Source organism: Tupaia chinensis, unplaced genomic scaffold, assembly GCF_000334495.1.
Source record: "Tupaia chinensis unplaced genomic scaffold, TupChi_1.0 Scaffold140095_1, whole genome shotgun sequence".
NCBI lineage: Eukaryota > Metazoa > Chordata > Mammalia > Scandentia > Tupaiidae > Tupaia > Tupaia belangeri.
In genome coordinates this window covers 58,502-72,620 of record NW_006199974.1, presented here as the reverse complement: position 1 = coordinate 72,620, position 14,119 = coordinate 58,502, and the positions used below count along the sequence as shown (strand labels likewise).

Below are 14,119 nucleotides of genomic sequence, written 5' to 3'. Positions count from 1 at the left end.
AAGGGATTGTGGTGTGGCCACTCCCTGGTGGTGATTTCTCGCTTTCTGTCTCTCTGTCTCTGTCTTTCTGGTGAGTACACAAGCTCTATAACAAAAATCTCTCCAAAAAAAAAACCAAAACAAAACAAAAGAAAAGAAAGAAAGAAAAGCTTTTGAGCAGATTACCCAGTCAATTGTGTTTAACAAATTGATAGATTTTTCTTTTCTCTTCTGAAAGTTTTTTGACAGAATTGATTCATTTTTACATGTGTTAACAGAAACTGAAACCATGATAGAATTAGAGATAGATTTCTTAAGAAGTCATGTGAAATATCAGAATGCTTGTGATATGCGTACATTTCAAATATCTAATGCTTTTGCTCACCAGGAGTAAGATGATTGGGGCCAATGCAGTTCTCGTATTATTTTTTCACTTATCTTTGTTGTCATTTATCCTCTTATGAAATTATTTCTTCTTAACAAGCACAAAGTAAACGTAAGAAGGTGGTGGTAGGTAAATAACGTTGCTTGATATCATTAATTACTACATCTCAATTATTGTGTGAAGTGGCTATAATTGTCATGAAGCTTAAAAATCCTTATCCTGGTTTCTATTATGTATACAATTCTTTTAAATTACATTAATTATATGGATTTTTAATGAAGCAGAGAGACTGCGGTTTCAATTTTCACAAGTAGAGACAATGATCAAAATATTTATGTGCGTATTATGTATTTTGTTCTGTTGACATTCATAAAGTAATTCATTTTCCCAGACAATATTAGCACCTTCACATGGGAGGAAAAAAGGAAAACCTGATTTCTCATAATTAGATTTCTTTCAAGAGTATATCTTCCTTAGGTAGTTTATTTTTTTAAATTTATAATTTGGGCAACATTGTTTTCAGAAAATAAAATATTTCAACTATGTTTAACAGTAATTAATAATAGCAATAAAATGGTTGGTATTATACGTACAGACTCCACAGCCTGACTCACTTTTTTTTTTTTTTTTGGAGAGGTTTTTGCTATAGGGCGCGTGCACTTGCCAGACAGAGAGACAGAGACAGAAACAGAGAGACACGGCAAGAAATCACTCCCCAGGGGGGATGGCCACGCCACAGTCTCTTTTCCTCTGTTCTCCTCTCGGGATCTTGGGCACTCACGCACATGTGCCCAGCATGAGTTTTAAGCCACCGGGTCCGGGACGCAAACCACAGTCGACTACATGGGAGTCCAGAAACATAGCCATTACGCTAACTACTGGTCCCCTGACTCACTGATTTCAAATCCAAAGATACTTGGATAAATGACTTTAATAGTCTGCGCTTCTGTTTATTCATCGGTAGAATGGGAAGAATAACATTCTGTAACGAGAGCAAGTAGTTCTATCAAGTGTTTAAAACAATGCCTAAAATGTAGTTAATGCTATGTGAGTATTTCTTACTATTTATTTTCCTGCTTGAGAGCAATTCAACTTAATGTGCATGAATGATGCCCAAGTTCAGCCCTATAAAATGAATTGTGAGAGCTTTTTATCATTAAAATCCCATGAAAATAGTGTAAGGTAACCCTTGGGAGCTAAAGTGTAAATCCCCAAATTCTGATTTTAGCAGTATCTTCCTTTATGTCCTGGTTTTGAGCAGTGTGGCAGTGAGAATTCTCTTATCTTTCAAGTTGCTATTAAAACCTGTGTGGCCAGTGACTTAACTCTCACTGTGTGTAAACATACAGAGAATTAAGGAAACCAGAAATAACCATATTTTTAAAAAATCCAAACAAAGTTGGGGCCAGGAGGAGAGGCAAATTACCAGGCAGGTGATGAAGAAAAATGTAAATTAAAAGCAGGTGTGATATCCAAGCCTCCCCCCTCTTCTCCATGGTTCCTTCCTTTCTTTCTCTCACATACACTGAGTCTTCAAAAAGTTCAAGGAAAGCACCTATTACGAAAAAAACTATGCACGAGTTTAATTTTATTTGGAGGAGCATTAAAATAAACTCATATTTAATTCCGTTTTTCATGAACTTTCTGTAGTTCCCTTGGTTATATCACTACCCAGCACTGGCCAGCTCATGCCAAACCCAACACTCCAACAGGAAGACCTATGTGGGAACAGACACCTGCTGTGAGGTTTCTATGGGAAATACCTTTCACTCCTCAAACAAAACCAGCAAATTCTGTCCCAAACTCTGTGGTTTCCTTAGGTATTACACGGTGTTTATTATCCAGGAGTTCAGATGATTATTAAGGTAGGAAGTTCTGGAAGACATTTGGTGAGTAGCTGTGTGTTTCTTTTTAGAAGTCCTATCCCACAGAAGCCTTGAGAACAGAGGGGTTTTTAGGGAGTAACAACAGTAGTTTTAAAATCCTTTTGTGGGGACCAGCAGGTGGCATAATGATTAAGGAGCTGGACTCCCCTGTGGCTGATCGTTATTTGAATCCCTGACTGGTGACTTGAAACTCATGGTGGGCGCAGGTTCATGTGTGCCTAAAATCCCCAGAAGAGAATGGAAGAGAAGGAATTGCCATGTGGCTATCCCCCAGGAAGGGTGATTTCTTGCTTTCTGTCTCTCCAGTGAGCACATGGGTCCTACAGCAAAAAATCTCTTTAAAAAAAATCCTGTGGCAACACGTTATGGTGGATGGCTTAGAGAGTGGCAGAAATAGGAAAAGAAAAGAAATAAACTGCAATAATTCCTTATTGGAATGCTGGCTTAGTAACCTCTGGCCAGGAATAAGGAGGTGGTAGATAAGAGAGAGGGTAGGGGAAGGAAGAAGTAAGTGTATTTGAGTTATTATGATAATATTTACCTCATAATATTATATCTATCTCCTAATCGGCCAAAATTAGAAAATCTTTAATCTCTCTCTCTATCTCTCTCTCTCTCTCTTTTTAAGTAAATTTTCAATGGAGATTTGCTAAGACTTTGCTGCTTTTCTTGGGTGAATCATTTTGATTACTTCAAATTCAATTTTTTCTAGGAATAGACTGAACTGCCCTTCGGGTATAAACACTCTAGTTGGATGTCTTCATGCTGCTGAGATCTTCCTGGCAAAGCTCTCTGCCTCATAAAACCACTGATCTGCTCATAAATCAGGGAAATATGCTATGCGACGTATTTACAGGCCAGCCCCATGGCTTAGTTGTTAAGGGAGCTGAATCTCCCACATGGCCAACCCTGGTTCAGATCTTGGCCCTGGTGTATGCACATGCCCCCAGTCCTGACAGGGTGCAGAGATGGGGAGAAGACTTTGTGTCATGACTCTGCCCCATTGTGGGGTGCTTTCTTCCTCTCTTTCTCTCCATCTCTTCATCTCTTCAAAAGGAAAAAAAAAAATTACTTGTTGATTACTAATTCTAGACTTTATTGTGGTGTGGCCATCTCCCTCGGGGGTGATTTCTTGCTTTCCATCTCTCCGTCTCTCTCTGTCTTTCTGGTGAGCACATGCACCCTATAGCAAAAACCTCTCCTAAACAAACAAACAAGCAACTTTTTAAAAACCTCCAAAACGATTTATTCAGGAGTAGAGCTGGTTTGACCCTCTTACTGAGCTGTCTTCTCCCATTTCCCCTGGCCCTCTCTATAGCAGCAGTGCCAATGAATGGTGCTGACCAAGAGACAGCTGGGCAAGAATAAACAAGGAGAGGGGCAGCTCGGGGGCACAGTGCTAACAGGCTGCTCAAGCGAGGCTGGATCCACATGGAAGATCAGCGGTTCGGTTCCCCAGTCGACCCATGCCCGTTGGCGGCCATGTGCACTCCCAATGCTGGCAAGGAAAACTAGGGGTGGATAGTGGTGTGAGACACTGTTGGGAGTGCTTGTCTTTTTCTCTTTCCATCTCTCATTCTCATGAAAGAAAGAAATAACACTTAAAAATAAATAAATAGGTTTTTCCAATGTGTAAGCTAAAATCTTTGACTGGACTAACATACAGTGTATTCATGCTGGGAACATTCATTTTCTATGTTATAAAGATATACAATGATTAAATGTAAAATAAAGGATTATATATATGTGTGTATATAAATATCATATACATACACACACACACACATATAAATAAAGAGAAACTGGTACCTGAATCAACTAGTGACTACATAGTCAAGCCTAGAATATGTGAGTAACTATAGTTCACAAGTTACAAAAATACTAAGATGTGGTTTTTCTTTTAGGTGGGAAATGAGGGAAGATGAAACTCTGGAAGAGGAAGAGAAAGCAATGCTGGACCATTTAAATCGAATTTTCACCATACAGAACTCTTCTGCCTCAGATAACGCAGAAGAACAGTAATCTGCAAAAAAAAAAAAACAGCGACAGCTTTATTTTCGGAAACAATCACATGTAGCAGAGTAGGATTTTTTACTATCGTCAGAATGAACCTCAGATGTGCTGCGAAGCATGAAAGCGATGACTAAGTAATCTCGGCACTGAAAAGGAATACAGCACATAAAGAATAAGGTGCTGCATATTTTTTATTTTAAAGATAATTTCCAATGTTTTTCTTTCCTGAATCTTTTTCTTCCTGTGATATAACTGCTGCCATCTCGTGTTCCCTTTGAATTATTTTTTTGTCCTTTCAGTCTCAAAGTATCTATGACAACAGGCAAAATGTTTGGCAATCTTTTCCCTAAGGATTTTGCAATATTACATTGGGATGTTAAGTTAAATGGAGTCACGTAGGCCCCAGAGGGTCATCTGAAAATTTCAGCATAATTTTGTAGCTGGAGCCCAAGTCCTAGTCTTAATCACCTTTAATACCCATCTTTTGTATCAACCTCCCTTCCCACATAACCTCTTCCTCATGCAATTCGTCTTCATCACAGCCACAGAAAGCGTTCTCTGGAACTATCCCGGTAGCTATCTCTCTGCCTGTAGTGGCATTCAGTCTCCTTCCGAAGTCAGATTTCAACTTCTGCTTGTGTGCTTTGAGGTGCTGCACCAAATGCTCCGCACTCAGCAACTGCCTGTCATCCTCTTGGCTCACGCTGCCTGCTTGCCATTTTTCCCAATCAGAAACCACCTTTCTCTCAAAATGATGCTCAAGACTCATTCCAGCCATCTCTGCCCCGCAGCTCGTTACCCGTAATGTCAGCTACTGCTTTTCTTTCCATTACACTGATGCACACGCACACAATAAAGAATCAGAAAGGGTTCTAGCACCCTCTCTGCTAAGTGCGGTGATATTTATCATATCCCTTCTATCAGCATATTAGATGATAAAGACCTTGAAGGCCTTCTGCTACAATACAAAGTCACCCTGATAACTCCCCAGATGCCATGACAGTACAGTAGGTGTATGCTGCTCACTGAGTGGGCAGTTAATAAACACAGATGATTAAATGGCCGCTGCTGAAAGAAGACAAAGACAGACAGTTGAGCAGCCCACAGAACAGCTGGGAGTAGCCTTATGTCACGGACTACTTGAGACCGTATGACATCAAACATCATGGTTTCTGATATTCTCAGATATGTAATAAACTGACCGTGCTTCCATGTTCTGTAATTTTCACAAGGTATATGTAGGCTACATGATTTCCAAAGGAAAGTACTCAGATATTTGTCTCAGAGTAAAACTTTGGGGTAGAGGAGGCCATCTTAGAAAATCTCCTGTATTTTTTATTTAAATAAAAGTGTGTAAATAGCCATGTAGCCCGCTGCCTGCTAAATTATATTTTATTTTTAAAGACTGTTTACTTGGCCTGTGTAATCATGAACCAAGTGTTTTAAAATAGGGTTGAAAATTCCTATACAGACATTTAAAAGATTATAAGAAAATTTTATGACAACTGGACATCCCATCTAATCTTATCTATAAAGGGTTATGATAGCAATCAACATAGGGCGACCCTCGACTTTATTTCTTCACATAAATGGTGATCTAGGTACTAAATATGCATACCTGTGCTTTATTAGACTAGACAATAAAATGAGAAGTCAAAATAAAAATAAATTGATTCAATAAACCCAATGAAACTATCTTATAAACTTATAGGATTTCACATTGGGGTTGTCTTTCAATATATCTAAAGGTCATCTTTTAAAACTATGTTTTATTGAAACTGTATATTTCTATATTAATCCTAGGAAGTGATTTAGTTCTTCCAGAAAAAAAAAATCTATTTCTTATTTGAAATGGAAGAAGTAAAATAAGGGGAGAACTTGATAAATTGGGAAGAGGAAAAAGGTAAAATATAGAGCTTGCCATTGAATTCTCTTCTACACTTACTGAAATTACTAAAATCAGTAAGTACAATAAGGTTTATAATTGGGAATGTTAAATGACAAGTCATTGGTTTATAAGATCATTTTGACTTTACACTCAGTATGTTTTTTAAAGTATGATAAGAAGTGGTATTTCAAGGACCAGCCTTATAGCCTAGTTGTTAAAGGAGCTAAATCCCACATAACCAACCAAGGTTCAAATCCTAGCCCCAACAGCTTGAAAACTATGCTAGGTGGACCAGCCAATGACATGGTGGTTAAGGTGGCTGTTGGATTCCATAGGGCTGATGATGAGGTTTGGATACCAGACCCCGAAATTTGAAAATCATGTCAGGTGCATGTGTGCACATGCCCAAAGTCCAGAGAGAAGAATGGAAGAGAAGAGATTGCAGCATGGCCACCCCACCAAGGGTAATGAATGCTTTCTTATTTTCCCTTTCTTTGTCTCTCTCTGGTGAGCACGTGTAGCCTATGGCAATTTAAAATTAAAAAAAAATAAAGTAATATTTCAAAACAGTTGCTGTTTCTCACATTTGTTTTGCATGTATATAAGTTAACAGGAATGAAGCTTAACGGTTTATAACTCCCCATATGCTTATTACAAAAATATTGTCTTCCTATAAAATATTATCTTCCTTCTGTGTTCTGTTTAACTGTATTTTTATGTAATTATAAAGAGATATCTATTTTATTATTGGTTTAGCAGTTACTAAGTGAAAACAGTATGAATATTTTAAATATATTGTAAACAGTCTCATGTATTTCAGATACTTTATGTTTTTGTCATTTCTACCAAACACTGTCATAGAATTACCAACCAAAAGAAAAAAAAAGTCACTTGTTTTGTCTATTGACATGTCTTATTTCTCCTGTTCATTTATTCTTGAGGCAAAAGAGCTTCAAGTAGTTTGTATATAAGTAGCATTTTTAACTAGTTTTCTTGATACTTAAAATACTTCATAGTGACAAAAACAACAACTGTATTTGGCCTTTAAAATAAAAAGGAAACCCTGTCATATGCTCCAACATAAATGAACCTTAAGGACATTATGATAAATGAAATAAGCCAAAAGCTAAAAGACAAATACTGTGTAATTCTGCTTATATGAGGTATCCAAAGTAGTCTAATTCATAGAAACAGAAAGTAGAATGGAGGTTATGAGGGCTGAGAAAGGAGGAACAGGGACGTTGGTGTATAATGGGTATATAGTTTCAGATTTGTTAAGTTAAAAAAAGTTCTGGATGGGGCATGGAGGTGAAGGTAGCTGGAGCCCATATGGCCAGCTCTGTAGTTTGATTCCTGCACCCAGCAGCTTAAAACTCAAACCAGGTCGAGACCAGCAGATGACGTAATGGTAACGTTGTTGGACTCTCACATGGTCGACCGAGGTTCAAGCCCCAAACCCACAGGCTTAAAGCTCACACGGGGCGCATGTGCATGTGTGTGTGTGCTCAAAATCCCAAGAGGAGACAAAGAGAAGGGATTTCAGTGTGGCCATTCCCTCTGGGGTGTGATTTCTCACTTTCTGTCTCTCTGGCAAGCACACAAACCCTATAGCAAAAACTTCTCTTTAAAAACAAAACAAAACAAAAAACTACTCAAACCAGGTGCATGTTTATATGCCAAGAATCCAGAGAGGAGAATGGAAGAGAAGCGACTGTGGCATGGTCATCCTCTCTGGGGTGTGATTTCTCACTTTCTCTCTTTCTTTCTTTCTTTCCCTCTCTTCTCTCTATGAGCCCTATAACAAAGGAAAAAAGTTCTGGAGATGATCTCACAGCAATGTAAATATTCTTGGCAAATTAAATTCAACAGTTAAAATTGGTGAATATGGTGACTTTTAAATATATTGGGTTGTCAGAAAAGTCATGATGTATTTTTTCACAGAAAAAACAACAAAAAGTCATGACTTTTTTTGACAACTCAGTGTATGTGCATGTAAATTTTTTTTCTAGATATTTGCCATAGAGTATGTGTGTTCACCAGAGATGGGGTAGGTGAAAAATCGCCCCCCATCCTAGGAGGATGGCCACACTGCAATCCCTTCACTTCTACTCTCCTCTTAGGAATTTAGATATGCACATACATATGCCTAGTGTATTTTTTGAGCCACTGGGTCCAGGACTTGAAATGCAGGGTAGACCATGTAGGATCCAGCGTCTTAACCACCACACCACCCAGCTGGCACATATTTATTTTTAAACCACTATTTAAAAATAGAGAAAATAGGGGACCAGCAGTTAGCGTAATGGCTACGTCACTGGACTCCCGTGTAGTCAACCACAATTCAAGTCCAGGATCCAATGGCTTTAACTCACGCTGGGAGCTTGTGCGTGCATGCCCAAGATCCCTAGAGGAGAAGGGTAGAGAAAGGATTGCAGCGTGGCCATCTCCCCTGGTGGGTGAGTTCTCACTTTCTGTCTCTCTGTCTCTCTCTATCTTTCTGGCAAGCGCATGTGCCCTATAGCAAAAACTTCTCCAAAAAGAAAAAAATAGAAATAAAAATGGAGAAAACAACAACAGCGACAATAAAACAGCTAAAGGTGGAATCTCCATGACAAATATTCCCCATCCCACTACTGTAGGTTGTGACAAAGAAGGAATCCCCACCTCTTGACTGCACTTATCAGGAAACTTAGGTCATCGCCCAAAGAGGCCCACTATCTGCATGCAAACGGGGGCATGACTGTCTAGTACTGAGAAACACTGAGAAAATGGCCAAAGGACAGACCACACATGCCACATCAGTGGACCCTATTGTGAAATAGAAAACAACAAGAGGTAAGAAAATTCTTTGCATGGCCAAACTTTGGGTTTCAAGTTCCTTCTAGACTTATCTGTGCACTTTTTGTAAAATTCAGTTTTAACAAAAGAACCCTAAGTCAGGTTAGCCAGAACTCCACATCCTCAATATCTGATCATCCTCAGTTATTTGATCAGCTCCTAATCCTCCAACATCCCCCTACCCCACCCCCAGGTGATATCGGATCACCCTGGCCTGCTGTAAGCAAGAATCCTCTTAGATGGATTTAGCAAGAATCTTTGTCACCTCATAATGTTTCCTCTTAGTAATTTTGTTTTTTAATCTACTAAGCTCCTCACTGCTCCTGGGCTACACATTTCCACTTGTTCATACTGTATTTGGAATTCAGCCCGAACTCTCTCCCACCACTGTGGTACTGTTGCAGTGGTCCTCATATCATGATGATGATTTTTTAAAGAGGTTTTTGGCCTTGGGGCACATGTGCTCACTAAAGAGAGAGACAGAGACAGTGAGAGGGAAAGTGAGAAATCACCCCCTGGGGGGATGACCACACTGCAATCCCACCTCATTTATTCTCCTCCTGGGATCTCGCGCATACACACACATGCACCCAGCACTCAAGCTACCGGGTCCAGGATTCAAACCACATTTGGCCATATGGGAGTCCAGTGACATAACTGCTACAACATCTGCTGTCCCCCATGATAATGCTCATGAATAAAGTCTTCTTTACCTTGCATTAACAAATATCAAAAATAATTCATTTTTTTTTTCTAGATTTTGCCATAGGGCGCATGCACTCACCAGAGAGAGAAAGAGAGGGAACATAAGGAACCATCCCCCATGAGGAATGACCACACTGCAATCCCTCCTCCTCCATTCTCCTCTCCAGATTTTGGACATATATGCACAATGGCAGGCATGATTTTCAAGATGTCCTGCCAGGTCCAGGACTCTAACAGCAGAACTGGCCACACGGGATCCAGAGCCTTAACCACCATGCCACCTGTTGGTCTGTTGTATAATTCTTTAACAGAAAAAAGTCATCCGATGGCATTAAAGATAAACAATCCCTAAATACACCAAACTGATATATTCATTCATTCAAACTGAAATCACCTATGGAACTGTAGAAGGGCCTTTTCCTACTTTCAACTACCAGAAAGATTGCTCTAGGAGCTATGTCCTCTTGCACCAGAAAAGAGCCTGTAGCATTGGAAGACTGGGATTATCTTTGGGACTACAATGACCCCAAATAACTCCTCAGAATTACATTTATGCTCGACTAGTTTCAGCACCCCTGTATATCCCTGCTCTAGAATTTAGGACCTAGTCTAGAGATCCTTTTATCCTGTCATTTTTTTCCCCCAAAAAATTTATCATTCTGTCTAAAAAGTATAAAAGCACTTTGTTTTGGTCATTTCTTTGGACTTCCCTCTCTTTTGAAGATCCCTAGGTATATATAAAACATGTTGTCTCCCCTCCTCCTGGTACTATCTTGTGAAAGAAGGTGGAGAAAGGAGTCAGGTCTCGGGTAATGATTATTCTTAATGGAATGTTTGGTTATTATAGTGCTTGAATATTTGGCAGAAAATGATCATTTTGAACTGGATAAAGAAGGTTAACTTTAACTGGTAAAAAGAAAGATTAAAAAAAATATCTAGTCTCAGCAGAAATGAGAGCCATAGAATGAGACAAGTTATAGAAAATAAGATCATGGGACCAGCTGATAGTGTAGTGGTTAAGGTGCTGCTAGACTCCCACAGGGTCAACAGCAGTTTAAGTCCCAGACCCAGTGGCTTGAAATTCATGCTGGGTGTGTGTACACCCCAAATCTGAGAGGAGAATGGAGGAGAAGGGATTGTGACATGGTCATCCCCCTGGGAGGTGATTTTTCACTTTTTTAAAAATACGAATTATTTTACTTAACTTTATTTATTTATTTGTTAATTTAATCAGATTATTTCATGTAATTTAACCTCAGAATGAGAGAGAGAGAGAGAGAGAGAGAGAGAGAGAGAAAGCCACCAGGTCCGAGACTGGAACCACAGTCAACCATGTGGGATTCGAACGTCCTTAACCACTACGCCACCTGCCAGCTCTGATTTCTCACCTTCTTTCTCTCCATCTCTCCAGTGAGCACACACACACAGTAAGAAAAAAAAAAAAATCCCTTTTACAACAAAAGAGAAAGTAACGACACAACCAAATTTTGTTGTATTTTATATTGGATTTGGTTCTGTCCTTTAAGCACTGGTACAGCTACAGATGACACAGGTTCACAATATCTTACCTTAGGTAATAACATCTACAAGTTGTATTGGTTATTTTGAAGCCGAATACAGAAAGAAAGCTAGAGAAGCTTTTCCTCTTGCAGGTATCTGTTGATGTGGTGCCAGGAAGTCTTCAGAGTAAGAGAAGAGTAATGCTTTCTTCAAGTGAATCTTCCTCCAAGAAACCCCAAATAAAATACAGATATAAAGTAAGAAGGTTATTTGGCCAGCATAAATCCACTTTCTTTTAAAATCTTTGAAGCACTTCCGTGGTGCTTAGAAAAATCACCTAGGGAAGCCCCTGTCTGTGATAGCCAACTGAACCAGAATGGGCCCCTTGGGTTTGGATGCTGCATAGCTGGGATCTTGCCACAGGCTAGCGTGGTATGGGTGACTTCTCAGCCATGTTGAAATGCTGAGAGAAGGCAGTCTGCCTGGGAAATACCTTCCTGGAGATGATGTGGGTGTTGAGGTTCAAAGCAAGACCACTAGTTGGACAACCAACATCCATTCCCCTTCCCTTTTTAGTGAATAGCATGGTCACCCAGAATCAAGATCACATTGAATACCATGGTGGTAGCTATATATGACTGTATAGAAGTAGTAACCAGTAAAATATAAAGAAAAATGGTGGTAATAACTTCTGGGAAATTCTCTCTCTCTGTTTATCTTTTTTGAGAAATAGAAAGGCACCCCCAATGGGGTCTTCACTACACAACCCATCCCCAGTCTCAGCCAACCCAGATCATAGGCATGTCATGTATGCTGGCAGCATTGGGGAGGTCCAGGGATGTGAACCTAGAACCTTTCCCATGTCAATCCAATTGTGTTGCTACTGCACTGCCACCTGATCCCTGGGAAATTTTCAAAAGATCATTTTCTTCTTCCTTTTGACTGGTATATGTATATTTTGGAGCTGGAGCAGCTACTTGGGCCAGATGTGAATGGCCCATAATAGGTGTAACAGAACCACACAAAAAAGAGAAATTTAGTTCATTGATGATGTGGAATCATAAAAGTATACTTGGAGTACCTTCATTTTTGAGTAATCAACTTTTATTTTGTTTAAACTGCCATTAATTGGGGTATTTTACCACAAACAGCTAAATCTTAACAAGCAAATGAGTTAAGAGAAAAATGTTACAGAGTAGAGTTTGAGATTGCACGGCTCCTCTAAAAAGATATTAAACTGGGAGGTGAGGGATTGACCCTGTACCATGATGGTTAAGTGTAGTGCTTAGGGAGTCAGATCCCACATGGCAGACTGTTTCAAATCCCAGCCCCACAATCTGGAAAAACACTCTGCTCCAGGCACACTGGCATGCCTGCCCAGAACCCTGACAGGAAAAATGGAGGGAAAAGAATTACAGAGTGATCACACCCAAATGGGGAATACTTCCTCACTTCGTTTTTTCTCTCTGGTGAGTGCACGTGCCCTCTGGCAATAAAAAAAAAATTAGGAAGAACTAAGTTCTATTAATAGAATATAAATAATATATATTAAGTCCTCTTCTCATTAGCAGCCAGAGGTGATGTTTGAAAATGGTTCACTATTCACTTGATCCAGAGAACCCCACAAAATCATGCAAATCAAGAGGTTCAAATCTTCATGTTCACTTTAAGAACACTCGTGAAATGGCCCAGGCCATCAAGGGTATGCTTATACGAAAAGCCACCAAGTATCTGAAGGATGTCACTTTACAGAAGCAGTGTGTGCCATTCCGTCATTACAATGGTGGAGTTGGTAGATGTGCCCAGGCTAACCAGAAGGGCGGGCACAAGGTCAGTGGCCCAGAAAGAGAGCTGAATTTTTACTGCACATGCTTAGAAATGCAGAGTCATGCTGAACCTAAGGGGTTAGATGTAGATTCTCTGGTCATTGAGCATACTCAGGTGAACAAGGTAGCTAAAAAGCGCCGTCTACATACAGAGCTCATGGGCGGAGTAACCCACACGAGCTCCCCCTGCCACAGTGAGTGATCCTCACTGAAAAGGACCAAATTGTTCCTAAACCGGAAGAAGTTGCACAGAAGAAAAAGATAGTCCAGAAGAAACTGAAGAAACAAAAAATTACGGCGCAGGAATAAAGTCAGCATACAACAAATGTAGAGAGTGAGCTCAGTGAAAACACAACACTCTGCAATGCTGGAGCCACATGGGAAGGTACTAGGTTTGTGTCCCAGGGCCTCCTTGTACATGTCAGGCACATGCTTATGCTGGTCATCGAGGCTGGCTGAGGCTGGCGGTGAAGCATGATGTGGACACCCTGCTGGGATGCCTGCCTTTTTTCCCTCTTTCTATCTTATAGAAGAAATAAGCAAACTTTAAAAAATTTCAATGTAAATCAGATCACATTTCTCCTCTATTAAAAGCCCTCCAATGAACCCAGTTTCATTGAGAGTAAGAAGTCCTAGTGGTCTAGAAGATCTGATTTCTCTCTTTGACCCATTCTTGTTTCCTATGACTAACTCTTCCCTCTGGCTCCTTTCAATTTTTTTTTTTTTTGTCTTTGATTTTCTGTAGTTTGAATATGATATACTTAAGTGCAGAGTTTGGATATTTATTCTATTTTTGACTTCTCTGAACTTCCTGGAAATGTGGATTTGTGCCTGTCATTAATTTCGGAAAATGTTCATTGTTATTTCATACCTTCTCTGTTCCTTTTTCTCGTTCTGGTATTGGCATTATGCATATTTCACACCTTTTATAAATGTAGTATAGTTCTTGGATATTCTGTCTGCTTTCATTCTTTTTCTCTCTCCTTGCATTTCAGTTTTAGAAATCTCTGCTGATGTCTCCTCTTAGCTGTGTGTAGTCTTATTTATGAACCCATCAAAGGCATTCATCGTTTCTGGAACAGTGATTTTTCGGTTTTTA

The 14,119-nt window shown here is 39.6% G+C and overlaps 1 protein-coding gene and 1 pseudogene across 1 annotated transcript in view; both read left to right on the top strand.

Annotated features, from left to right (window-relative positions):
* KIAA0825 (KIAA0825 ortholog) overlaps positions 1-4,292 on the top strand; it is a 494,795-nt gene extending 490,503 nt beyond the window's left edge. The window contains exon 21 of the mRNA XM_014593286.2: positions 4,155-4,292. Within this exon, the coding sequence (XP_014448772.1) occupies positions 4,155-4,272 (118 nt within the window). The 3' untranslated portion in view covers positions 4,273-4,292. The remainder of the gene's footprint in view (positions 1-4,154) is intronic.
* Positions 4,293-12,784: 8,492 nt separating this feature from the next.
* Positions 12,785-13,329, top strand: LOC102494038 (60S ribosomal protein L17 pseudogene; annotated as a pseudogene).
* The last annotated feature ends 790 nt before the right edge of the window (positions 13,330-14,119 follow it).